Here is a 27,977-nt window from a genome sequence, read left to right as displayed (position 1 = left end):
GACTGTTAGGGAAAGTATTTTTTTTTTTGTTTGATCAATCTTTTAAATACTCCCTCCATCTCACTATTAAGTGACCTAGTTTAAGTTCGCATAATTTTAAGGCAAGTAAGGAAAAGAGTATTTTTAAGCATTTTTTACAATTATACCCTTATGGATAATAACTAGTGAAATTTAGAAATGATTTATCTCTCAAACTACTCCATGGATGTTCGCAAACTTCATACCATCGAAAAGCATTTTAAAACACCTACATAACGAAAATAAACATGCTTATCAAATTATGCATATTTCTTATATTTTTATATAATTAACTAAAAGGATAATTTTAGAAATACTTCCTTGTTTAGTGATATAGGTCACTTATTAATGGGACAAAATCTAAAATCAAATAGGTCACTTATTAGTGGGACAGAGAGAGTATCAAGTATCAATTTATCAAGACCATAAAAAGTTAAAAACCAAATCAACCAATAAAGCATCATGCTTTCATTACAATCCAAAATAGAAGCATAGAACATAACTATATTCGTTAAAGATGAAATGTAATAGATTTAGATTAGAACAAAAGAACTTACTATTTTATTAGCCCCTTCTTCGCTAAAAGGAATTACCAGTAGAGAATGAATCGATGCTAACCTAAAAATACAGAAGGGAATTGTAGGATGGTTAAAAGAGATTTCAATTTTACAGAGCCTATAACAATTCATTCTGAAATTGTGAATTTATACCAACAATAGACAAGATTTTGGCTAAAATCTCTCTAACCTAGATATTTTAGGAGGAAATGACAAGAGAATAATGAGAGAAAGGAAAGTATTTGGAGGATATTACGAGAGAATAACCAGAGAAAGGGAAAGTAGAATCTGGGAATAATCCAATAATTTATATGTATTTACATTTTAAAGCATATAATTTTGGTATTATTTAGATGGGTTATTAGGCTGGCTGGGTATTTAAACAGGCTATCGGGAAACCTAATCCCCACACTTCCTGTGTGATACTAGTTGTATGAGCTAGAGTTGATTCTCCTTTAACCTTAGGTTTCTACCGAGACCCCGAAGCTTAACGATTTGAAGACTTCATTGGGATTTGGAAGCCAGACCCAACTATTTTCTCTGTAGTTGCGTGATCTGATCTTGTTGTTTCTATCGTATTGAGTACAATTGTAAACTTGGCTCGAGATTAATTTCTCCGATAGGCAAGATATAAAAGTAGTCACAAACATCTTCATCTCATCGTTTGTGATTCCACAATATCTTGTTTCGCTAGTCGATTAAGATTATTGTGATGTGATTGATATTTCTAGGCTGTTCTTCCGGAATATAAGTCATGTATATCTATTAGTTCCTGTAGATGGGGAAAAACGAGTTGCTGGTTTTTAAGAAATTGAGGAGACGACCGTGCGGAGGAGACTCCTTGAACCGAGCGAACTTTCTAACCTCACACAGATGCACTACAAGAGGGAGTGCTTTGAATCCGAGAGATCAATCTGTAGGACTCTGGCCTAAACCAACAATGGTCGTTCCAGAGTCAATTCCGTCACAAGAGAGGATGGGTCGATCTGTAGGAGGGAAGCTGAGAAATGTGTGAGAAGATATGGAGGAAGTTTGGTCACATACCATGAACTAGTTGGTGGATTCAGCGTTCCAATTGGATATGCAGGCTTGTACGAGAAGATATGGAGGAAGTTTGGTCACATCACCGTTACCAGAGACCCTAAGTGTGCTTATTCCTTGAAAATGCAAGTAAGTGTTATCTTGCGTGTTGTAAGTGATATATGCACTAGGGCCAGAAATACTATTACTCCAGATGTACTCTTTGATTGGGAGTTCAACTTGGAGAATTCTAAGAGACTTGGCTTCAACGTGAAATGGCTTCGTAAGAAGATAAATGCCATCAAGGACTCATGTGAGAATAACATACCCTTTCCCAATGATGCTGTGATGGACAAGGAAGACAAGATTGCTAGGCTGACTGAAGAGCTGGACATGGAGAAGGCGGCCTTACAAGTCTTGAAGGGTGCAGAGGAGCGAAAATCTTTCTTTGCTGATTTTCTTTGATTTCCTTTCCATAATCTCTTGAACTTCTGAACTTATGAGAGATGTGAGGTTTTATTTTTTGGTTTTGGATAAGTTTGAGATAAAGATAAATAATTCTACCATGCATCTATCTTAGTCTAAGTATATCCTTGATATTCCCAATAACACAAATATGAGAGTAAAACCTTGTTATACACCAGCCATTGCAGATTGAAAACTGAGTGCTACATATGGAAATGATCCTATTGAATACAGATCTCTTGTAGGAGCATTGCAGTATATTACTTGGACCAAGACAAAAATTTGTTATTCTGTTAATCAAGTTTGTCAGCACATGAGTAAGCCTTCTACAACTCATTTAATTGCATCCAAAAGGGTACTTAGATATCTTAAAGGTACCACTGATTTTGGTATTGTTCTCCAAAAGGGTTTGCGAGCACTCTCATCCTATTCTGATTCTGACTATGCTGGAAATCTAGATAATAGGAGATGTACTAGTGGTTACTGTGTGGCCTTCTAAAAAGCAGTCTACCATTGCTAGAAGCTCAACTAAAGTTGAATAAAGGTCATTAGCTCAAACTACTATTGAAGTTCTTTGGGTTTGTCAGCTTCTTAAAGATTTGGGTATCTTGCTCTTTACCACTCCTTCTTTCGGTTGTGACAACAAAGGTGCTACTATATTAATCTCTAATCCCTTTTTACACATCAGAATGACACATGTTGCTACTGATTTCCACTTTATCAGAGAGCTCCTTCAGTCCAAGAAATTGCGGGTATTTTATGTTTTCATTTATCATCAGGTAGCTAATGTTTTTCATTAAGAGTGTGTTTGGCATCGGTGGAGTGGAGTCAGGAGAGGTAGTTGGAGGAGGTGGTTCATATTACCCTTGTTTGGCATAACTTTTTTCCGGGTGAAATTGATTTTCTTGTCAATTTTTTTCCTTCCATTAGTGGAAAAGAAGTCGACACCCTAACCCCTACGATTTCCAATTCCTTTTTTTTTTTTTTTTTTTTTTTTTTTTTTTTTTTTGCATATTTCTCTCTTTCTTCCCAGTTTTCCTCTTTCCTTTCCTGTTCAGCCGCAGAGACAAAAGATTCCAGGCTTAATCTGGGTAAATCACACTATTTTTCCATGTATTCATTATGGATATTATTGTTAAATATTTGTTCTTCGTCCTTTCATGTACTTCTTTTAATCATCTTTCGATTGATATACCAAACCCTAGGTTTTTCCAAAACCAAATAAGTCTGGGTTTATAAATATAATTTAAGGGAATAAAAGTTTTCATGATCAAATGGTGTTTTTCTATCAGGACAGTACAAAAAAATGAACCCTAATCTACCTTTTTTCCCTTTAATTCCCTGATTTTCGTATGTACTAATCGAATTAATTAGAAAACAAATTTTGTTTATCAGAAAATATCAGCACAAACGGATCCTGATTTCAAACGCTTCACACTATCAGAAAGAGCTTTAATTCTTCTTATATCTTGTGATGAAACCTTACTTCCAGCAAGAACTATGTTTCAACATTTTGGCTGTTCTTTTGATGCCAAACAACAAATATTGTACCGGAGGCAGTTGAATTTATAGGTTGTTGGATTTATAGTTTTTTTTTACCTACCTATAAATTAAACTCACTGGTGCCACACGAACCCTAAGGGATTTTCAGCTGCAATGTTTGATTTTCTCAGATACAAACTGAGTTTTTTTGATCACTCACAGCTCAATTTGAGAAGGCTAGTAAAGTGCAAATATCATAACCTACAAATCAAAAAATTATTTTTCTTTGAATTTTACCTATAATTTAATGTACACCCGATGTTCCATACTGATAACAAATTAAGTAATTAATAGGCATTTGATATGCATCTAAAATAAATCACTTACTAAACCATGTTGAAGATGAAAATGACATACTTGCTATTTACTTTTTTCTTTACTTTACTTTGTTTTTCTTCTTTTAATACGAATTGTTGTTGTTTACTTTACCTTCATAATTATTAACTAAAACCGGAAGACTTATAAAATAACTTATTATTACTAGATAAAGGACCTCTGAGGAATCTGTTAGAGCATAGCTCGGTCGACCTCGCATGCGTTGCTATATCAAGCATGTTTGTCAATGTTAGTGATCAAAACTATGAGTCTTGATTTCTAGTCTACATAGCTAAGTCTCGGACTAGGATAGAAAAGTGTAGTTGAGCTCAAAGACTTCAGGGCGATTCATCATACAACGACGAAGATCTACTCAAGGAACCGTGGAACTTCATCAAAAAAAAATGTATGTGGAGACTTGAACTTATCTATCACTCAAAAGTCTATCTATTCTATCTCCTACTTCTTATGAGACAAAAAATCGTGTGCTATATAGACTGGATCATACACATTTGACATTTCGAGCTGCGTATTCACTACTTATCTTTTTCTCGAAATCGTGTGTTGGTAAAGCGTTTAGCTTTGATCAAGTTTATCTTCACATAGTGACGAAAGTCATGAAAAGTTTCAATTACTTTGAGAATTGCTCTGACGTGAAACGGTCTGTGAATAACGACTCTATAACGTCCTCTGAGAATGTCTCAATGATTGGAATGAGAGTTTAAATTACATAACCATCTATTCCTTAATCCGAAGTTTTCGAACTTTGTTGATTGAGAGAAACCGGAGGAATTGGCTTTGACAAATCCGCTAACCCAGTCCGCGAACTCAGTCCGCGAACTGACGGAAGTTCTCTTGCCGAGAATTTCTGCTGGGATTTTCCAAAAACTCGTTTGCGTGTTTAGTCCGGGAACTGGCAGAAGTCTCTTTGCGGAGATTTTATGCTGAGTTTGGAAAACTCTGCCGGTTGCCTTAAGTCCGCGAACTTGTTTGTGAGCTTAAGTGGTTATGATCTAAAGATGTGCTCTGAACATGAAACTTAAATTACTAAGGAATGCTTTATGCAAACCGTGTCTATAAAGTTCATGAGCCGATTCATCGAATCGAATCATCTTTGTTTCAATTGTGTCTTGTGTAGTTACATAAGATCTCATAGCAATTAAACAACTCTCTAACTAGTTCATTTGAGTCAATTGAACTAGTTATGGTGAAGAAGAACTAGGTTAATATGAATTGCTCATATGGTTAACCTTTTGGGTTACTATGTTGAACCAACACACACGTACACGTTTGGGCACGGTTTTCACAAAACCAGTAAAAGTCTACCCAAGTGTATGTGACAAGCTAAGTTTTCGATCTAACGGTTGAGAAATATTAGCTTGAATCTAAATCAGGTTTTCATCTAACGGTGAATATGGATTGCTTTGTAACTAAGGAAAAACCCTGATTTGAAGGCTATATAAAGGAGACATATAGCATTGTGCAAAACTAATGCCCACACGTATGTGTGATACTAGTGCGCTTGCTAGAGTCGATTCTCTTTTAAACTTTGGGTTTCTTCTCTAAAACCAGGTTAACGACTTAAAGACTTCATTGGTATTGTGAAGCCAGACCGATACTACTTTTATCGTAGTTGTGTGATCTGATCTTGCATCTTCTATCGTACGGGTACAATCTATTGATTGGCTTGAGATCGTGAGAGTTATCCGATAGGCAAGATAAAGAAGTCACAAACATCTTCGTCTCACTGTTTGTGATTCCTCGACAAACCGCTCGTGTAGTCAAAAAGGATTGTTGAGAGGTGATTGATTAATCTAGGCTGTTCTTCGGGAATATAAGACCGGATTATCAATTGGTTCCTGTTCACCTTGATTTTATATCTTAAGACGGAATAAAACCTAGGGTTTTTCTGTGGGAGACAGATTTATCTTTTGATAGACTTTTCTGTGTGAGACAGATTTGTTTACTATCAAGTCTGCGATTTTGGGTTGCAGTAACTCTTAGTTGTGGGTGAGATCAGCTAAGGGAATCAAGTACGCAGTATCCTGCTGGGATCAGAGGCGTAAGAGTACAAATGTACATTGAATTAGTGGGAGACTGATTGGGGTTCAACTATAGTCCAGTCCGAAGTTAGCTTGGAATAGGCTACTGTCTGTAGCGGCTTAATACAATGTGTATTCAAACTGGACTAGGTCCCGGGGTTTTTCTGCATTTGCGGTTTCCTCGTTAAAAAAACTTCTGGTGTCTGTGTTATTTCTTTTCCGCATTATATTTTTTATATAATTGAAATAATACATGTTGTGCGTTAAAGATCATCTATTGGAAATCCAACCTTTGGTTGTTGATTGATATTGATTGATCCTTGGAAATTGGTCTTTGGTACCGTCCAAGTCATCTCTCTTTGATAAAGACTCGCAGATTTCCATTTGCTTGAGTAAAGATCTAATCGAGAGATTGAGATATAAACTCTTTGATATATCTTTTTATTGATTGAGTCTAACTGTCTAGTTGATTATCATAAAAAGTATATTGGAGTTTGTCCATACAGATTGCTAAGCGAAATATTGGGTGGTGTTGTTAGACCCCCGCTTTTTCAATTGGTATCAGAGCAGGCAAACACGTTCAAGACCTTACAAGTCTGTGTTTGTAGTGATCTGACTCTATGGACAGTAGTGCTATCTCAATAAATGCACCACCAGATCCAAGGATTTCAGAATTCTCTTCCATGACTGATTTAATAAAATCTGTAGAAGAAATTCTATCTAAACCTCCACCAGGTTTAAAATCCCTTGAAGTGTTTTAAGGGCTTGAAAAGAAGCTTGAGAGCTTATCTCTTGATGTTGAGTTATACCTCTAGAAAGAGCAAGAATCTCTTGACAAACTAAATCAAGTTATGATGAATAATATTCATGTCGAGGTTGATATTGATTTACTAATCAGTGAGAGCAATGCTCCTCCTCTGCGTAATCCAATTAGTTGTGATAAACTAAACAAATTACAAGAGGAGTTTAAATCTCAGTCATCTGAGTGTATCACCTCAAAGCATGAATTGATTCGTTGCTCAATTCCTGATACTTCCTATCAAGATAGTAGTATTGTCTTCTTTTATGAAGAATCTAGGACGTCTCTTTTTATCAAAAGAGTTTCCCTTCGCAGTACTAAAAACTATCTGCAGAAACTGTTTTTTATAAGTTGGAAAACAAGAAATCAGAAACACATATCCTTTTGGGTTCTCTTGAAGTTCTTTGATAGACTTATAAAAACAGTTCCTTGGGTGTTTCTCAACACTACAAGATTTAAGAGTTGTTGGAAAGAAACTCTTTCGTGGTGCCATGGTGAGCAAGACATTTTTCACCTCAACACAACTTGTTTGTGTTGAAAGTGCATTCTCACCAAGAAATGCCCTGCTATGTATACGGTGAGGGAAGCACAACAACTGAGGCGCATAGATTATATTCTGTAAGGCTGTAGAATTCAATTGGACTTTTCTAAAAAGGTATGTCTATAAACTTGAACAAGTTTTATTTTTTTTTACTTGTTTGAGTACTTATAATGATCCATGTACCTTGATTATCGTTCTTTTCTACCTAACTTGATATGTGTTTAAGGTTCTTATATGTGTAGGTTTGAAAATAATAGTTCGGGATGTTTGGGCTTCATGGTAGACATACCAAGTATGCATAACATCTTTTAAAATCAAAATCCAGGGGTTTAAGTTCGCAAACCCAGTTTGCAAACTGCTCAAAGTCATGAAAATTCGTTTGCAAACCCGTATGCATACTTTCCTGTAGACGTCGATATTCGGTAAACTTGTTTTGGCCGTAATTTCTTCGTCTGAACTCGGAATGACCTCATTCTTTTTGAATTCTCTTTCTTTTTGGATTTTCTTCACAATAGAGATGAGAAACCTTGAATTTGGATGAGTTAAGATTGGTATTTGTCCTGTCTCTTGTTTTTGAGTGTTTTGCTCCAATTCGTCGCACTTGTTCCACTTCTCCTGGACTTGGGCACTTGGATTCTTGGAGTACTACTATTCTAAGCTAATTTATAGCTTTTACAAGAATGTTGTTGGTGAATCACAAAGAAGGAAGTTCAAGAATGAGAAGTAGTACGCATTGATATGGGATTCTTGAATGTTCAAATCATCCTTTGTGAACTATGGTGCATGGTCGTTATTGACTTTGTATGTTCTTCTTTGCTAAGAAAATCTTTTTATACGCTTGTGGTAGCTATTATTGGTGTAAATCCGGGCGAAAAAGATTGATTCTACCCTCTAAGGACAAATCATCTTATATGTTCATTATGAGTGTGTCTTGATGCCTAGGAAACTTCTTATGAGAATCTATTCTTGTTTTTAAGAAGGATTACTAGAGTTTGGAATAACCATTATTGTGATTTCACATAGCTATGTCCAACGTTTTCATCTTCATGTTTTTAGATTTTTTGGTTTCAATTCTAAAAATATTTGGAGGATGATATTATTGCAGTAGTAATCTGTTTTGAAGTATTGCAATATTTTTATGGGATATGTATTGTTTGCGTCCGTGAACTTGAAGGTCCCATATTTTGTCAAAAGTAAAGTCGTTCATAAATTGATATTCGTATTGATGAAAGGACGAATGGACTTTTGACAATTACAAAAGTTGTGCCTATGCAGTCATTTATTTGATGGAAAATAGGTTGAAATCTTTTGCTTGACAAGGATAAAGTCTATTATGTCGTTATGCAAATAGTGATGGAAAATAGAATAGATCCTTGTATGCTATCCACGGTATTGATCTTCATTGATCCATTTTGTTATGTTTTACCGTGAAGGCTCCATTGTGTATCTTATGTTGAGCACCTTACAACTATGTCGATTAATATTTGCCTTGTTGGTTGTTCCATGAGATGCTATATGTTGAGCATTCTTGAACTAAATTAATCATCTTGATTGGTTATTTAGTTATTTGCTCCGAAAGTCTTCTTTTGTCGAGCAAAATCTTTTGACAATTAAATTGATTGCTTCGGTGATTAGTTTGGTTGTGTATTCCAATTAGATTAATTATATGTTCTCTTGTAATTAATCTAGTTGAGTTTTTCATATATTCCGCAAGTTCTTGTGTTGAGTGTATGAATGGCTATACTAATGATGTTCTATTGGTTGATATAGTTGTATATTCCGTAAGGTTTTCCTTATTTTGAGTATTTGAACGATTAAGGTAGTCATCTCTGTGTGGTTATCTTAGTCGTAGCTCCGTGAGTTTTCTTATGTTGAGCACAATCAATTAAATTGATCACTTTTGTGGTTTGATTTAGTTGCGTATTCCGATTAAATTATTCATGGGTTTACTTGTGATTAATTTGGTTGAGTTTCGGATATAGAAAATCATTTCCATGGTTTTTGGTGTCCAATTAAAAAATCATTCTTTTCTTTCGAAATTAAGGTCGCTCTTGTTGTTCTTTCGGGAATGACATCAAATGGGGGGGAGTTCTTTTGAACTTGTGCTTAATGGTAATATCTTGCGGGGTGTGCAGCCGTGGAATTTTATAGAGGTTATCTTGTATCTTAAAACTCCTTGATGAATGCATTTAGCTTCGGCTTTATGATTGCATCTAAATTAAGTTGGTATGTATTTTTTCTTTTAGTCTATGAAATGTCTCTTGTGGAAATTTCATTATGATCCCGTTCTTTTACCTTTGCCAATTTTATTGACAAAAAGGGGGAGAAATAATGTAGTTCACACTACAAATACATATGCTTTTCGGATCATTGTGTAAGGGGGAGTGGTTTCCATGATCGAGATGGAGTATTGACTAAGAGGGAGTGATACATATCACCATAGTGTTGTTGTTAAAGTCGTGATGCAATTGGACTTTGATGTTACATAATGATACTATGACACTGTATAATAATGATCGAGAATCTCGATTTCTCTCATTGTTATAGCTACGGATCTTCAACAACGGTGGTTCTAAACTTACAACCTTTGGGATCATTGGAGTACTTGGAAGGACGAAGATTTCAAGGAAAGTTGAAGATTAGACTATGGAATAGGAGCCGCTAAAGTTTTTTTTTTTTTTTGTATTCCATATGTATTAATAGTTTTGTCACTAAAATTGACAAAGGGGGAGATTGTTAGAGCATATCTCGGTCGACCTCGCATGCGTTTCTATATCAAGCATGTTTGCAATGTTAGTGATCAAAACTATGAGTCTTGATTTCTAGTCTACATAGCTAAGTCTCGGACTAGGATATAAAAGTGTAGTTGAGCTCAAGGACTTCATGGCGATTCATCATACAACGACGAAGATCTACTCAAGGAACCATGAAACTTCATCAAAAAAAAGGTATGTGGAAACTTGAACTTAAATATCACTCAAAAGTCTATCTATTCTATCTCCTACTTCTTATGAGACAAAAGTCGTATGCTATATAGACTGGATTATACACATTTGACATTTCGAGATGAGTATTCACTACTTATCTTTTTCTCGAAATCGTGTGTTGGTAAAGCGTTTCGCTTTGATCAAGTTTATCTTCACCTAATGACGAAAGTCATGAAAAGTTTCAATTACTTTTAGAATTGCTCTGACGTGAAATGGTCTATGAATAACGGCTATATAACATCTTCTGAGAATGTTTCAATGATTGTAATGAGAGTTTAGATTACATAACCATGTATTCCTTAATCCGAAGTTTTCGAACTTTGTTGATTGAGAGAAACCGGAGGAATTGGCTTTGCCAAGTCCGCGAACTGATGGAAGTTCTCTTGCCGAGAATTTCTGCTGGGATTTTCCAAAAACTCGTTTGCGTGTTTAGTCCGCGAACCTAGTCCGCGAACTGGCGGAAGTCTCTTTGCGAGATTTTCTGCTGAGTTTGGAAAACTCTGCCGGTTGCCTTAAGTCCGCGAACTTGTTTGTGAGCTTAAGTGGTTATGATCTAAAGATGTGCTCTGAACATGAAACTTAAATTATTAAGGAATGCTTTATGCAAACCGTGGATATAAAGTTCATGAGCCGATTCATCGAATCGAATCATCTTTGTTTCAATTGTGTCTTGTGTAGTTACATAAGATCTCATAGCAATTGAACAACTCTTTAACTAGTTCATTTGAGTCAATTGAACTAGTTATGGTGAAGAAAAACTAGGTTAATATGAATTGCTCATATGGTTAACCTTTTGGGTTACTATGTTGAACCAACATACACGTACACGTTTGGGCACGGTTTTCACAAACCCAGTAAACGTCTACCCAAGTGTGTGTGACAAGCTAAGTTTTCGATCTAACGGTTGAGAAATATTAGCTTGAATCTAAATCAGGTTTTCATCTAACGGTGAATATGGATTGCTTTGTAACTAAGGTAAAACCTTGATTTGAAGGATATATAAAGGAGACATCTAGCATTGTGCAAAACTAATACCCACACGTCTGTGTGATACTAGTGCGCTCGCTAGAGTCAATTCTCCTTTAACCTTTGGTTTTCTTCTCTAAAACCAGGTTAACGACTTAAAGACTTCATTGGGATTGTGAAGCCAGACCGATACTACTTTTATCGTAGTTGTGTGATCTGATCTTGCATCTTCTATCGCCCGAGTACAATCTATTGATTGGCTTGAGATCGTGAGAGTTATCCGATAGGCAAGATAAAGAAGTCACAAACATCTTCGTCTCACTGTTTGTGATTCCTCGACAAACCGCTTGTTTAGTCAAAAAGGATTGTTGAGAGGTGATTGATTAATCTAGGTTGTTCTTCGGGAATATAAGACCGGATTATCAATTGGTTCCTGTTCACCTTGATTTTATATCTTAAGACGGAATAAAACCTAGGGTTTTTCTGTGGGAGACAGATTTATCCTTTGATAGACTTTTCTGTGTGAGACAGATTTGTTTACTATCAAGTCTACGATTTTGGGTTGCAATAACTCTTAATTGTGGGTGAGATCAGCTAAGGGAATCAAGTGCGCAGTATCCTGCTGGGATCAGAGGCGTAGGAGTACAACTGTACCTTGAATTAGTGGGATACTGATTGGGGTTCAACTATAGTCCAGTCCGAAGTTAGCTTGGAGTAGGCTAGTGTTTGTAGCGGCTTAATACAGTGTGTATTCAATCTGGACTAGGTCCCGGGGTTTTTCTGCATTTGCGGTTTCCTCGTTAACTAAACTTCTGGTGTCTGTGTTATTTCTTTTTCGCATTATATTTTTTATATAATTGAAATAATACAGGTTGTGCGTTAAAGATCATCAATTGGAAATCCAACCTTTGATTGTTGATTGATATTGATTGATCCTTGGACATCTTTGGTACCGTCCAAGTTATCTCTCTTTGATAGAGACTCGCAGATTTCCATTTTCTTGAGTAAAGATCAAATCTAGAGATTGAGATATAAACTCTTTGATATATCTTTTTATTGATTGAGTCTAACTGTCTAGTTGATTCTCATAAAAAGTATATTGGAGTTTGTCCATACAGATTGCTAAGCGAAATATTGGGTGGTGTTGTTAGACCCCCTCCTTTTCAGACTCGGGTCTCAAAAATCTCTGATTGAAGTCTATATTAACTAATGGGTGGATGTTTTTTTTCTATATAAAGTATGTTAACTCTAATTAAGAATTTTACTCTTATTGTTTAAGGAGGAACACTAGGTTTTGGAGTAGCCTATTTATGTGTTTTAAATCTATTCCAAATACTATCATGTTGCATGAGTAAAATTGATTTTAGTTAAATTTTATTTTGGAGATGATTGCAATACCTAATCTTATCTATTATTATGTGTATTGCTTACTTTGTGAGAGTTGTTATTTGTTATCATATTTCTGGTGATTAGAACGGATATCTCATATGTTCTCATAGGTTAAGCTCTTAACTCTTTGTGTTCATAACTAAAAGAGGAGTAAACTATTTTGAGGATTGCAGTATTGATCTTCATATGATTACACTTTGTGAATATATTGCAGGGAATCCATAACATGTTCTTAGTTGTCGTCTTTCCTTCCCGAAACCATCATCGACAATGAATAAGATCGAGAACTAGGGAAAAAATCACCTCTACTTTTCTGTATGAATGTATTGAAGTATAAATATTGTATGAATTTTTTCAGCTGCTTTGTTAAGATGTATGAAAATGGTGATGATTATGCTTCCTTATGAGGCGAAGATGATAACTTTGTGATTAAGAACACCTAAAATATGTATGAGGAAATTCCTGCGGAGTTTTTTTTCATGGCGATTTTTTCCCTAAGAACTCAGCCTCCTTCTCGTATCAATCCTTTGTGATTGATTCAGTTTAGGAGTGTGCTAGCTGAAATTCTCTCCCGTCCAAGGACGGATCTATGATCCTTCCCCTTGGGGTCAGGATTTATTGGCTAGTAGAGTTTCTTTCTGCCATTATTTTCCTTTCATAGTTTTATAAACAGGTTTTTCTTCATTATTGGTATTTGAGATCATGGTTTTTTCTTCAACTATTCTGCCAGAGCGAAATTTTTTTGAGCTATCTTGGATTATCAAAGGTAAATCAAAAGATCTGAAAGTCTTAGAGAGATACAAAGGCAAAATTAATTGGATTTTAATCCCTTTAGATGTTGTTAGTTGGATTTCAAACATAAATTTGGATGCGGCAAAGGTTCAAGCAAATCAAAAATGGTCCCGAAGATTTCATCAAGTGGTACTCCTTGTTGAGATGCTTTCTAACAAAAATGGTAACTACTTGAAGATCACAAGAACTTCATCAGACTCAAAGAAAAAATTTATTTGTATTCCCAAAGGAAATGACGGTTCTATTTGGAATACTTTTTGGGAATTTGTTTCTACACCGAGTAACTATACAACACCACCCGGTATATCATCTACTAGATTTGATACTTCTACAGTTCAAACGCCTTATCAGTTTCCTAGAATTGGTCAGCCTCCAAAGGGTGAGTTCTGCACCTTAGGAATTTCAGTGGTAATTCACAACTCTCATATTGGTTGGAATAAGATAACAGGTGGAATTTCCAAGCATTTTGGTTGGTCTGGTACTTTGAAGCTGAAGAGTATAACTGGAAAAATTGTGATTTTTTTGGAAAATTCATCTGATATTTTTAATCTTTTTGCGAAACCGTACAAGCTTAAGGTGGGCAACTCTAACATCTCATTAAGCCAATGGAGGCCGGAGTCTTCTTTTATCAAAAAGGCTTTCTCATCTGAGAAGAGCCACTGGATCGGCATTAGAGGACTATCTCTGAATTGGTGGGAGTTAAACATTATTCAATCAGTATGCAGTCCTTGAGGTAAAGTAGAAGCTATTCATGAGTCATCATATTCTTTATCTAAACTAAATAGTTGTAAGGTTAAAGTCCTTTGTGACTTAGGTAAAATTCCTATAACAGCCAAGTTTAGAGGAATTTGGCTTAGTATTAAATGGATTCAAGATATTCAAGAATCCCAGTCTCAATTACAGGCACACAAGCCTAAAATTCGATCATCTATTGTTATGGTGGATGAAAATGGTCAACACATTGTGAACAACGCTAAAGATCAGGAAACAAAAGAAACGGTTTCAAACTCTATTAATAAATTGGTTTTCGTCACTTCTTCTTCGCTGACGATTACTCCTTAAGCCTTTTCAAATTCAAAGGTTGTTGATTTTTCGGCGGCAAAGGATATTGTTGAGGGATGTTATACACAACCAAATAATGGGAACGAGGGCTCTTTCCTTACCCCTTCTCCTATTTTGGTTAATTCAACTGATTCGGATGCGGGCTCGGGTCCTATTATCATGTCGCCTCATCCATGGATCACGGTCAGGAGGAAGAAGAGGACAGGTGTTAGTCAACATTTGGGCCAGATGGAAGGATGTTACCCGTTGAATTCAAATAAGGATTCGGGTTTCGGTCCGGACATGCATGCCCAAGACCAACAACATTCAGTGCTGGATCACTATACGGGCCAGATGGGGGTAGAAAATTAATTGCGGGTTCGGATCCGGATTTTCTTGTCAGCTCCGCCCATGATCCAAATTCTGAGTCAGAAGAAAAATTGAAATCCAACTCAGATGGTTCTATCTCGCATGCGTGTAAACCAGGCATGTATAGACTTAATGAATCACAATTTTAGTTTGGGTCCTTATCTATACCAGCTCAAACATTTTCTCCGGTCTTAGCCTCCAAACATGTCACTCACACGGGTGATATTCCAAATGTAAGAGATGCTGAAAGTTCAATCCCTAACTCTGGTGTTATGTCTCACGAATATGAAATACAAATAATAGTCGATTTTCATGTCTCTTTCAACAAGCAATTGGGAATCAATTGTGATGACCCAGTTTCTAGATTAGTATTTAAAGACCTTCTGATGCGATTAAAAACATCTGAGGAGATTGATAATTTCGTTCTTCATGAGGACCTCGATGGATTTGGGGATTTTGATTCCGACGAAGAATTTGTGGAGATACTCCTGGAAGATCAAATCCGATGGATATTGTTGGGGTTACTGAGGTATGTAGTGGATCTTAAGCTTATGAGTTGGAATATTAGGGGTCTGAATGATGATCTCAATGTTCAAGCTGTTAGAAATGCTATTAGGAAGAATAGAGTTTTTCTTTGCACTATTCAAGAATCCAAGATGGAATGTGTTTCTGATTCGATAGTGAGATCATTATGGGGTAGCAATAATTGTGAATATGCATATTTGCCATCTATAAGAAGGTCTGGTGGCATAATTTTTCTGTGGAATGTGGGGGAATTAGTTATGGAAGAATCTCTATTCACTTCTATATATGGTGCTTCGGATGCTTCAGGCTATGCTCAGTTTTGGCAAGAAATAACATATATTAGGACAATAATGCATGAACCATGGTGTTTGGGTGGGGATTGGAATGCTATTCTGTCACAATCAGAGAGAAATAGAGCAGGAGGAAATACTAATAACAGGAGAAGATTTAGAAATTTTCTAAATGCTCAAAATCTTATGGATCTTCCAATGGCAGGAGGAAGATTCACTTGGAAAAACTCCCAGAATCCTTCACTTCTCTCAAGATTAGACAGATTTGTGGTTTCTGCGGATTGGGAAGATCTTTCCCTTCTTCAATCCAGAATGAAAAGACCTACTTTTGATCATGCTCCAGTTCTGCTAAGTTGCAATTGAGGTATTACTATCAAATCTCCTTTTAGGTATGAAAATTATTTCTTGATTCATCCTGATTCTTTGAATTGTCTTAAAACTTGGTGGTCTAATCTTACTTTTACTGGTAAACCAAGTTACATTCTAGCAAAAAAAATTACAAGGCCTTAAATTTTTTATCAAGAAGTGGGGTAGAGAAAACTTTGGTTCTCTTCAAGCTGAAGTTAACAGACTAGAAGATCTTATTGATGTCATGGATAGTCTAGAAGAAATAAATTCTTTATATAATGAGGAATTTGATGAAAGAGAGGAATTCATATTCAAGCATAAGTCTGCATCGTTAAATTTATCTAGGAAATGACATGCTAGAGCCAAGGGTCAATGGCTAGCTGATGGTGAAAGGAATTCAAGTTTTTTCCATAAAAATGCTTCATGCAGATACAAGGCTAATGGTATTAGTTCACTTACCATCAATGAGGAGATGTGTATTGATAGATATGTAATTAATACATAAGCTAAAAGGTTCTATACTGAGTTATTCACTGAAGATACTCCTTTAAGACCAACTTTTGATGAATTAACTCTTCCTTCTCTTAGTGTGAAGTACAGTATTTTGCCTCAAAAACCCTTTGAGGAGTCGGAAATACATAATGTCATCAATTTTTCTGGTAGGAACAAGTCGCCAGGCCCTGATGGTTACACTATATATGGAGTTATTCAAAGCCACTTGGGAGATTATTAAGCTGGAACTTCTAAATGTGTTCAATGAATTTCATACTTCTGGTACTTTGGATTGGAGGCTAAATTGCTGATAAGCATGTAAATGTTACATTTTATACCCATATTTATATTAGGTAGGACTCGATATTTTGGCTAATAACACTATTTTGGTGCTTTTGTAGAAAGTACAACTGAATTGGATCATCCGGAAATAAATGGCTGAATTAGAAGCTAAATCGGCTCTTGTAAAAGAGTATTCCCAAGGCTGCTGCTCACAGCATGAAAGGCATTTGTTTATTTGTGGTTGGCCTGGTATTTATATATCAGCACCACTAAAGTGTCACACGGACAATTCATTGTGGCAACCTCATGAATTAGGACTTGAAGTGGACTACTTGACACCTCTCCACCTCATGTTATCTATGGAAGCATCAGGATATTCTACTCCACCAAAAGAAAAGAAAGTCACATTTTCCGTCTTATCAAGCTGGTGATATTCGTCATGCAAGAAAAGAGATCCGAGCAACTGTTGTTACCAAATCTTAACGGTGTTGGGATGATTCAGTTTCTGCATAATGGGTTTGAGACGGAAATGAAGATGAATTTATGGTATCGTTTTAGCAGCTCTCGGTGGTAAGCAGGGATGAAGTAATGGGAAACAATGGTTCTAATCTCTCTGTCTTGGATGTAATTTTTGGGGTTGTTGTTGTTCGAAATGATCTTGGTATGACAGTTGGTTAGAGAACAAGAAAGTGTTGTAGCCGAGATGGAGAAGGAACTGAAGTGTCCAGGGAATATATGTTGATGGCTTGGTCGGACTTAGGAAGGAGGCCTGAATTTAGAAAGTGTTGAATGGGATGGCTTGAACTGGGGATGATCATTGGTACTGTTTAATCAGTGGTAGGATGGCTGAAGTGTTGTTAAGTGGGTTTGCTGCTGACGGTGGCTTGAATTTATCAAGAATGGAAGTGGTGATGAATAGATGGTTGCAGTCGATAGGAGTTGACTGAGAAGGCAACAATAGCGTCGATGGGGATTTGGTTCATGACGGCTAAAGACGCTGGGAGTCAAATGAGTTTTGTTTATTCACAACTTCATTGATTGCAACGATGGATGGAGCTGTACTGCCGGAATTAAGCACTGGTGTTGTCGCCTGAGAAGGATCCTGCATTGGTTTTGTGGCTGGAAGGAAGAAACAAGGAAGGTGATGCAGATGATGCAGCTCGATGTTAACTCAATGCTGTGTTTGTCATTGATTTTATCGGTGCTGCGCAGTCGTGGCTCAGGTAGACAAAGAGTTGTGTCCAGATTTAAGAATGAGAAGTTCACAATGTTAGAGAAAATGAGTTTATAAAATAGTTTGGTTTTTGGTCTTGGTGGGATTGGAACTTAGGATCTATTGGTCACTAAGGACACTAGATCATTTTGACTAGTTGTGAATGAACCTTTAGTCCCACATAGGAAAACTAAAGATGATACCTCTCCATAAGTATTGAAAATTTTGATATTAGAGTGGTCCTTGGGTCATTAGCACTTTTGTGCGAGGGAGAGGACTTAGGCAATGGGCTAGTTGGTGCAATCACACATTTTCACACACACGCGGTGCTTCGCACCGAAGCACGCACGCCGCTGCCGTGCGGGCCGGGCTCGGGTGTGGGTGTGGGTCAAGACTTAACATAGATGGAACTATTCAAAAATACAAGGCTAGGTTAGTAGTCAAAGGCTACAAACAAAAAGAAGGTGTAGATTTCTTTGATACTTACTCACCCGTTACGAGAATTACTTCCATTAGGATGTTAATTGCTATAGCCGCGGTTCATAACCTAGAAATACATCAAATGGATGTAAAGACAGCTTTTCTACATGGTGAATTAGATGAAGAAATTTACATGGAATAACCGGAGGGCTTTGTAGTGAAAGGTTGTGAAAACAAAGTTTGTAAACTGAAAAAATCTTTGTATGGATTGAAACAAGCACCTAAACAATGGCATGAAAAATTTGATCATGTAATGTTTTCTAGTGGTTTTAGAATCAATGAATCTGACAAGTGTGTATATACTAAGCTTGTAAATGATGCATGTGTGATCGTATGCTTGTATGTTGATGATATGCTTATACTTGGTACAAACATGGATGTAATTAATTCCACTAAGAACATGATGAATGAGAACTTTGACATGAAAGACTTAGGCCCTGCAGATGTAATCTTAGGGATGAAAATTAGGAGAAATTCTAACTGTTATAGTCTTAGTCAATCTCATTATGTTGAATCTGTGCTTAGAAAATTCAATCATTTTGATTGTAAACCTGCTTATACTCCGTATGATCCTTGTTGTAAACTCAAAAATAACAGAGGTAATGGAGTATCACAACTTGAATACTCACGAGTTATAGGAAGTCTGATGTATTTGATGAACTGTACTAGGCCAGACATTGCTTATGTTGTGAGTAGGTTAAGTAGGTATACTTGTAATCCAGGGCAGGAACACTGGGATGCACTTTTTAGAGTGTTGAGGTATTTGAAATACACGTTGACCTTTTGTTTGAATTATGAAAGGTATCCTGCCGTCTTTGAGGGATTTTGTGATGCAAACTGGATATCATACTCAGAGGAGTCTAAGTCTACGAGTGGTTATGTTTTCACTCTAGCATGTGGGGCTGTTTCTTGGAAGATTTCCAAACAGACCTGCATAGCTCGATCCACTATGGAATCTGAGTTTATTGCGCTAGATAAAGAAGGAGAGAAAGCCGCTTGGCTAAGATGCTTTTTAGAAGACATTCCTCTCTGGCATAAGCCTGTGCCGGCTATATCTATACATTGTGATAATCAAGCTGCCATAGCTAAAGCTAAAAACAGCTACTATAATGGGAAGTCTATACATATAAAAAGAAGACACGATACCCTAAAACAACTAATCTCAAAAGGCGTTATTTCCATTGATTGGGTTAAGTCCAAGGAGAATATCTCGGACCCTTTGACGAAAGGTTTGTCCAAGGAGATAGTTAGTAATGCATTTAAGGGGATGGGGCTTAGTCTCATTAAATAAACTTGCCATGAAGGATACTCAACCTTGCTGACTGGAGATCCCAAGATCAAGGTTTCGAATGAGAAACTAATTTGTGGCGGGTCAAGGTAAACACTATCAGAGAATTCATTCTCCGCCCCTTCCCTATGGTGTAGACGTGATAGTGTGACTGCATGTGAGGATGACTTTCTATTAAGTCTCAATGAGTTATATAGTTTCAATTTTAGATTGAAGTGGGGTGTAGCAGTAAACACTCTTGATAGAACTCACCTATCTGAATGTGGAAGTGGGTCGCTTCCTATGAGAAGAGATCTGATTCTCTAGAGCATTCGGAGACACGGGATTTGTCCAGGGTCAAAAAGGACACAACGGCACGAACTCGACAGCACCTAGAGAGATATCACGCGTGGTTATTATCGCGGATTACACCTAACGATGGTAGTTCAAGACATCGCGTTCACTGTCCATCAAGTAGTTCCGGCAATTTCTCACTAAGCAAAGGTTCAAGACCTCATGGACACCTCTTGCCTAAGTGGTATTTCTCGCTTTCCGTTTTCTGATTTTTTATCGGTATTTCATTCATGTGGGGGATTGTTAGAGAAAATGAGTTTATAAAATAGTTTGGTTTTTGGTCTTGGTGGGATTGGAACTTAGGATCTATTGGTCACTAAGGACACTAGCTCATTTTCACTATTTGTGAATGAACCTTTAGTCCCACATAGGGAAAACTAAAGATGATACCTCTCCATAAGTATTGAAAATTTTGATATTAGAGTGGCCCTTGGGTCATTAGCACTTTTGTGCGAGGGAGAGGACTTAGGCAATATGCTAGTTGGTGCAATCACACATTTTCACACACGCGCGGTGCTTCGCACCGAAGCACGCACGCCGACGCCGCCGTCCGTCCGTCTGTCTGTGCGGGCCGGGCCGGGCTCGGGATCGGGGGTTGGTGTGGGTCAAGACTTATCTTTTTTGGAAAAACTTCTTTTGAATTTTTGAATTAATACTTAAAAGATTTCAAACAAAATAAATCTTTGGGCGACTTTATGTCTATGCATGAACGTTATATATCAAACTTAAATTTGCATGACGTTTTTATTTCAAATTTAAATTTGCATGAACGTTTTATATCAAACATAATGACGCATGAACGTTTCAAACTGTTGGAAAGAATCTGAATTAATTGAAATTGTTTTAATGCGCGTTTATGAGACCTCTCTCTATTCTCCCCTATATAAAGCGATCACTTTCTCTCATTTCGTTTTGTGTCCAGAAGAGCTACTATTCTCTTCTTTTCGTCTTCTCCCCCTGTGTGGTCCTTTATTTTTCATTATGTGCGCAATTGCTGTTGAGGTCGTAAGAGTGGGCAAGTACTGTAGTGCTAACAGTGCTTGCAACGGGCAGTTTTATCCTGGATACGAACTTGACCACAGAGTATAGGCATCACTCATTCTTGAGGCGTACCGGTCAAATATCGTGTTAAGGACAGCGTGTTGAACACGTGACTCTGTCCTCTGTTTGCAGTCCAATTGAGTGTCTATTTACTTTCCAGAAATTAATCCTTTTATTCTTACATCTTTCTAACATCTTTCTTGAGTGTTTTATTGTTACAGACGCAACAATCTTAACACGATATTTCTGTTTTCTGTCTGTAACAATGGGTAAGAACGATGTTGAAGGGCCTGCAAAGTTTTCTGGAAAAGACTTTAAGAGGTGGCAGTCAAAATGTTATTATTTCTAAGTCACCATGAGTTGGATTCATATGTTCTGAAACCTTTTGATGAATCACTGAATGATGCTGGTCATGAGTCTTCTTTAGAAGAATGGAAGAGGAACAATTACATGTCTAAAAATCATATTCTGAATTGCTTGGAGGATGCTTTGTATGATTTTTACAATGCTAAAGAAAACTTCTCTGCTTTTGATTTATGGGCTGCTTTGGAGGCGAAATACCAAGCTGAAACTTCCGGAAGTAAGAAATTCTTGGTAGCTAGGCTTTATGAGTATAAAATGGTGAATGACAAATCTGTGGTTGATCAATTCCTTGAACTCCAACAAATTATGAATGAAATTCTTTCCGAAGGTATGGTGATTGATGAAACTTTTCAAGTGTCTACTGCTATCGAGAAATTGCCTACTTCCTGGTCCGAGTACAAGAAGAAACTGAGACATGAAACTTCTGAAGTTACCATGGTTGAACTGGGTAAGAAAATTCAAGTTGAAGAATTGTTGTTCTCCAAGGACAAAAATGTATCTTCTTCAAGGGACATGTCTTACAAAGCTCATGTGACTGAACACAAAGGTTCCAATGCTGATAAGAACCGAAACAACTCCAAGAAACCTCCAGGCAAGAAAGGTATGTTTCAGAAACCTAAATCTAGCATTAATAAAATTAAGGGTGATTATTATGCTTGCGGAAATCCTGGCCATATGGCGGTTCACTGTAGAAACCGTAAGGACCTTAAAAAGAAAAATAATGCTAATTTGGTTGAAAACGACAAAGATGAATTTTCTGGCACGGTGTCTGAAGTAAATTTGGTAACAAATGTGAGAGACTGGTGGGTAGACTCTGGGGCTACCAAACATGTCTGTGGGAACAAAGAAATGTTCACCTCCTACAGTAAGGTAGGGGAAGGAGAGAAACTCTATATGGGTAACTCATCTGCAGCTGCGGTTGTAGGAAAAGGCAAAGTTGGGCTCAAGCTCACTTCTGGCAAGACTCTCACTTTGAATGAAGTTCTTCATGTTCCGGACATCTGCAAAAATTTTTTCTTGTGCTTTTTAGATGATAAGGGTTTTAAAATTGTAATAGAATCTGGGAAATGTGTTGTAACTAAGGGTAAGGATTATGTGGGGCAGGGTTATAAGACTGAGGGTCTGTATAAGCTTAATGTAAACTCTGCTGTAATGAATAATAATGATTCTTCTGCTTATGTTTGTGAGTCTTTGAACGTTTGGCATGGTAGACTTGGACATGTAAATTATAAATCAATGCTTAAACTAGCCAATGTGGGCTGCATACCCAAATTTAGTTTGGAAAAGGAACACAAATGTGAAATATGCGTAGAATCAAAGTATGCTAGAAAACCTTTTAGCAAAAATGTTCATAGAAATTCTAAACCCTTAGAATTAATTCACTCAGACCTAGTTGACTGAAATCAGTTCAAACTAGAGCGGTAAGAAATGGTTTGTTACTTTATAGACGACTGTACTAGGTACTGTCATATTTATTGCTTAGAGGTAAGGATGATGCCTTAGAAGCATTTAAGAGGTATAAACTAGAAGTTGAAAACCAATTGAATACTACCATTAAAACCATTAGGTCTGACCGTGGTGGTGAGTACATAACTCCTATAGGAGATTTCTGTGTAGAACATGGCATAATACACGAGGTTACCCCTCCTTATTCACCTCAGTCGAATGGAGTAGCTGAACGTAAGAACCGCACCCTTAAGGAGATGATGAATGCCATGTTAATTAGTTCAGGATTACCTTCGAACTTGTGGGGGGAAGCTGTCCTCTCAGCCTGCTATATCCTGAACAGAGTACCTTTTAAAGGATCAGATAAAACTCCATACGAATTGTGGAAAGGTAGACAACCTTCTTTAGCATACTTTAAAGTGTGGGGGTGTTTGGCTAAGGTTCAGATCCCTAAACCTAAAGCAACCAAGATAGGATCCAAAACTGTTGACTGTGTCTTCATAGGGTATCCTGAGCATACACCTGCATATAGATTTATGGTTGTGAATTCTGATGTTTCTGAAATTGGTGTAAATACTATTATGGAGTCTAGGGATGCTGTGTTTTTTGAAAATGTTTTTCCTTTAAAATCTGACTCTCGTAAGAGAGGTGTTGATCCCCTAGATGTTCCTTCAACCAGTCAGACTTTACCTTTAGAGGAAGATGAAGTAGAATTTGATCTTAGGAGGAGTAAAAGGGCTAGAACCAAAACCTCTTTTGGACCTGACTTCATAACACTAGCAGAGTCTGATCCTCAGACTTATAGAGAAGCCATGACTTCTTCTGAAGCTCCGTGGTGGAAAGAGTCTTCTATTAGTGAAATGGAATCCATCAAAGAAAATGATACATGGGAGATAGTAGATTTACCTCCAGGGTGTAAGGCCATAGGATGTAAATGGATCTTCAGGAGGAAACGTAACATAGATGGAACTATTCAAAAATACAAGGCTAGGTTAGTAGTCAAAGGCTACAAACAAAAGGAAGGTGTAGATTTCTTTGATACTTACTCACCCGTTACGAGAATTACTTCCATTAGGATGTTAATTGCTATAGCCGCGGTTCATAACCTAGAAATACATCAAATGGATGTAAAGACAGCTTTTCTACATGGTGAATTAGATGAAGAAATTTACATGGAACAACCTGAGGGCTTTGTAGTGAAAGGTTGTGAAAACAAAGTTTGTAAACTGAAAAAATCTTTGTATGGATTGAAACAAGCACCTAAACAATGGCATGAAAAATTTGATCATGTAATGTTTTCTAGTGGTTTTAGAATCAATGAATCTGACAAGTGTGTATATACTAAGCTTGTAAATGATGCCTGTGTGATTGTATGCTTGTATGTTGATGATATGCTTATACTTGGTACAAACATGGATGTAATTAATTCCACTAAGAACATGCTGAATGAGAACTTTGACATGAAAGACTTAGGCCCTGCAGATGTAATCTTAGGGATGAAAATTAGGAGAAATTCTAACGGTTATAGTCTTAGTCAATCTCATTATGTTGAATCTGTGCTTAGAAAATTCAATCATTTTGATTGTAAACCTGCTTATACTCCGTATGATCCTTGTTGTAAACTCAAAAAGAACAGAGGTAATGGAGTATCACAACTTGAATACTCACGAGTTATAGGAAGTCTGATGTATTTGATGAACTGTACTAGGCCAGACATTGCTTATGTGTGAGTAGGTTAAGTAGGTATACTTGTAATCCAGGGCAGGAACACTGGGATGCACTTTTTAGAGTGTTGAGGTATTTGAAATACACGTTGACCTTTTGTTTGAATTATGAAAGGTATCCTGCCGTCCTTGAGGGATTTTGTGATGCAAACTGGATATCAGACTCAGAGGAGTCTAAGTCTACGAGTGGATATGTTTTCACTCTAGCATGTGGGGCTGTTTCTTGGAAGAGTTCCAAACAGACCTGCATAGCTCGATCCACTATGGAATCTGAGTTTATTGCGCTAGATACAGGAGAGGAAGCCGCTTGGCTAAGATGCTTTTTAGAAGACATTCCTCTCTGGCATAGGCCTGTGCCGGCTATATCTATACATTGTGATAATCAAGCTGCCATAGCTAAAGCTAAAAACAACTACTATAATGGGAAGTCTATACATATAAAAAGAAGACACGATACCCTAAAACAACTAATCTCAAAAGGCGTTATTTCCATTGATTGGGTTAAGTCCAAGGAGAATATCGCGGACCCTTTGACGAAAGGTTTGTCCAAGGAGATAGTTAGTAATGCATCTAAGGGGATGGGGCTTAGGCTCATTAAATAAACTTGCCATGAAGGATACTCAACCTTGCTGACTGGAGATCCCAAGATCAAGGTTTCGAATGAGAAACTAATTTGTGGCGGGTCAAGGTAAACACTATCAGAGAATTCATTCTCTGCCCCTTCCCTATGGTGTAGACGTGATAGTGTGACTGCATGTGAGGATGACTTTCTATTAAGTCTCAATGAGTTCTATAGTTTCAATTTTAGATTGAAGTGGGGTGTAGCAGTAAACACTCTTGATAGAACTCACCCATCTGAATGTGGAAGTGGGTCGCTTCCTATGAGAAGAGAGCTGATTCTCTAGAGCATTCGGAGAAACGGGATTTGTCCAGGGCCAAAAAGGACACAACGACATGAACTCGACAACACCTAGAGAGATATCACGCGTGGTTATTATCGCGGATTACACCAAAGATGGTAGTTCAAGACATCGCGTTCACTGTCCATCAAGTAGTTCCGACAATTTCTCACTAAGCAAAGGTTCAAGACCTCATGGACACCTCTTGCCTAAGTGGTATTTCTCGCTTTCCGTTTTCTGATTTTTTATCGGTATTTCATTCATGTGGGGGATTGTTAGAGAAAATGAGTTTATAAAATAGTTTGGTTTTTGGTCTTGGTGGGATTGGAACTTAGGATCTATTGGTCACTAAAGACACTAACTCATTTTCACTATTTGTGAATGAACCTTTAGTCCCACATAGGGAAAACTAAAGATGATACCTCTCCATAAGTATTGAAAATTTTGATATTAGAGTGGCCCTTGGGTCATTAGCACTTTTGTGCGAGGGAGAGGACTTAGGCAATGTGCTAGTTGGTGCAATCACACATTTTCACACACGCGCGGTGCTTCGCACCGAAGCACGCACGCCGCCGCCGTCCGTCCGTCCGTGCGGGACGGGCTCGGGATCTGGTGTGGGTCAAGACTTATCTTTTTTGGCAAAACTTTTTTTGAATTTTTGAATTAATACTTAAAAGATTTCAAACAAAATAAATCTTTGGGCGACTTTATGTCTATGCATGAACGTTATATCAACATTAATTTGCATGAACGTTTTATATCAAACTTAAATTTGCATGAACGTTTTTATTTCAAATTTAAATTTGCATGAACGTTTTATATCAAACATAATGACGCATGAACGTTTCAAACCGTTGGAAAGAATCTGAATTAATTGAAATTGTTTTAATGCGCGTTTATGAGACCTCTCTCTATTCTCCCCTATATAAAGCGATCACTTTCTCTCATTTTGTTTTGTGTCCAGAAGAGCTACTATCCTCTTCTTTTCGTCTTCTCCCCCTGTGTGGTCCTTTATTTTTCATTCCGTGCACAATTACTATTGAGGTCGTAAGAGTGGGAAAGTACTGTAGTGCTAACAGTGCTTGCAACGGGCAGTTTTATCCTGGATACGAACTTGACCACAAGGTATAGGCATCACTCGTTCTTGAGGCGTACCGGTCAAATATCGTGTTAAGGACAGCGTGTTGAACACGTGACTCTGTCCTCTGTTTGCATTCCAATTGAGTGTCTATTTACTTTCCATAAATTAATCCTTTTATTCTTACATCTTCTAACATCTTTCTTGAGTGTTTTATTGTTACAGACGCAACACACAAGACTGGAGAGCGGGTATGGCAGAGAAGCTGAGAATGTGATGGCCGCTGCATGGAGGACGTGACTGAGATGGTTCGAAACGGTTTCTGTTACTGAGAGCGAGAAGAGAAATGAGCTGGACTAGGTCCGGATTTAGAAAGTGGACTGGGCCTTACCAATCTGCTAGGTCGTTCGCAGCAGACTATAAAGAAGAAGAAACGAACACGGACAAGGAGGAGCCCGTCTGGAGTTCTATTTCAGAAAGTTGCGTCTACAAGCCAAAACCAGAAAAGAGAGGGAGGCCCCCGGCCATAGTGCCGCAAGGAGAGAAGGTTTTTGAAGTTTTGTTTTCGATTCTTCATTTTTCATTAGATAGAGTTTGATATTAATATGTTTATGGCTTTTGAGAAAACCATGTCTATCTAGAGTCATGTTAGGGTTTAGGTAGAAATCAATTAATTGTGAAAACTCTACATTGATATATGCTTAATAATGATTTGATTGATTAATAGTTTCTCTTCACAAAGCTTGGTGTTTAATCGTTTATGTGATTTTCTTGATTATTTATGCTTTTGAATTGATATTCCGTGCTTCGGTTAAATCCCTAGACATGGTATGCAAGGATTGATAAATAATGCTTTAGAATCACTACCCATGAAGCGAAGAAAACTATAGCGGAGAAACAGTATTTGAAAATAAAAGCATGGAATATATTTTTAAAGACTAGTAGAGTTTGCATAGTTATTTGGTGGAAACCGAAAATCCTAATAACCCGCTCTCATTCCGTTTATTGTTAACAATTATTTATTATTTCATTTTGTCCCGAATTCCTGAAAAATCGTTAAACATCACCTTATTGATTTGTTGATTTTTGGTATTAGTTAGTAGAAGTATTTCACACTCCTCGTGGGAACGACCTGTACTTTCCATTGTCTACTAGTTAGACGCTGTGCACTTGCAGTATTTATTGTAGGTTTCTGAGCCTACCAAGTTTTTGGCGTCGCTGCCGGTGAGTGGTTGCAAAATACTCTCTAGTTGATATCAATTTTTGTATATAGATTATTTTATTTTATTTTTTGTACATAAGATTTTTTTTTTTTCTTTTGGATTTTCTTCT

The 27,977-nt window shown here is 37.2% G+C and overlaps 1 protein-coding gene across 6 annotated transcripts; it reads left to right on the top strand.

Annotated features, from left to right (window-relative positions):
* Positions 1-15,082: 15,082 nt before the first annotated feature.
* LOC113298047 lies at positions 15,083-18,168 on the top strand. Of its 6 annotated transcripts, none has more exons than XR_003333983.1 (2): positions 15,083-16,780; positions 16,900-18,168. XR_003333983.1 is itself a non-coding variant. In XM_026546699.1 (2 exons), the coding sequence occupies exon 1, from the start codon at positions 15,116-15,118 to the stop codon at positions 16,019-16,021; it is 906 nt and encodes a 301-aa protein (XP_026402484.1). In that variant the 5' UTR covers positions 15,083-15,115; the 3' UTR covers position 16,022; positions 16,900-18,168. The 6 variants fall into 6 exon arrangements, 4 of the variants coding, with proteins under 4 accessions (XP_026402484.1, XP_026402483.1, XP_026402485.1 ...); XR_003333982.1 differs by having other exon boundaries at positions 15,083-16,816; XM_026546699.1 differs by having other exon boundaries at positions 15,083-16,022.
* The last annotated feature ends 9,809 nt before the right edge of the window (positions 18,169-27,977 follow it).

This window comes from Papaver somniferum, chromosome 7, assembly GCF_003573695.1.
Source record: "Papaver somniferum cultivar HN1 chromosome 7, ASM357369v1, whole genome shotgun sequence".
In the NCBI taxonomy this organism is placed as follows: domain Eukaryota; kingdom Viridiplantae; phylum Streptophyta; class Magnoliopsida; order Ranunculales; family Papaveraceae; genus Papaver; species Papaver somniferum.
The sequence above is the reverse complement of the archived record's forward strand: the minus strand, read 5'-3'. Positions and strand labels throughout refer to the sequence as shown.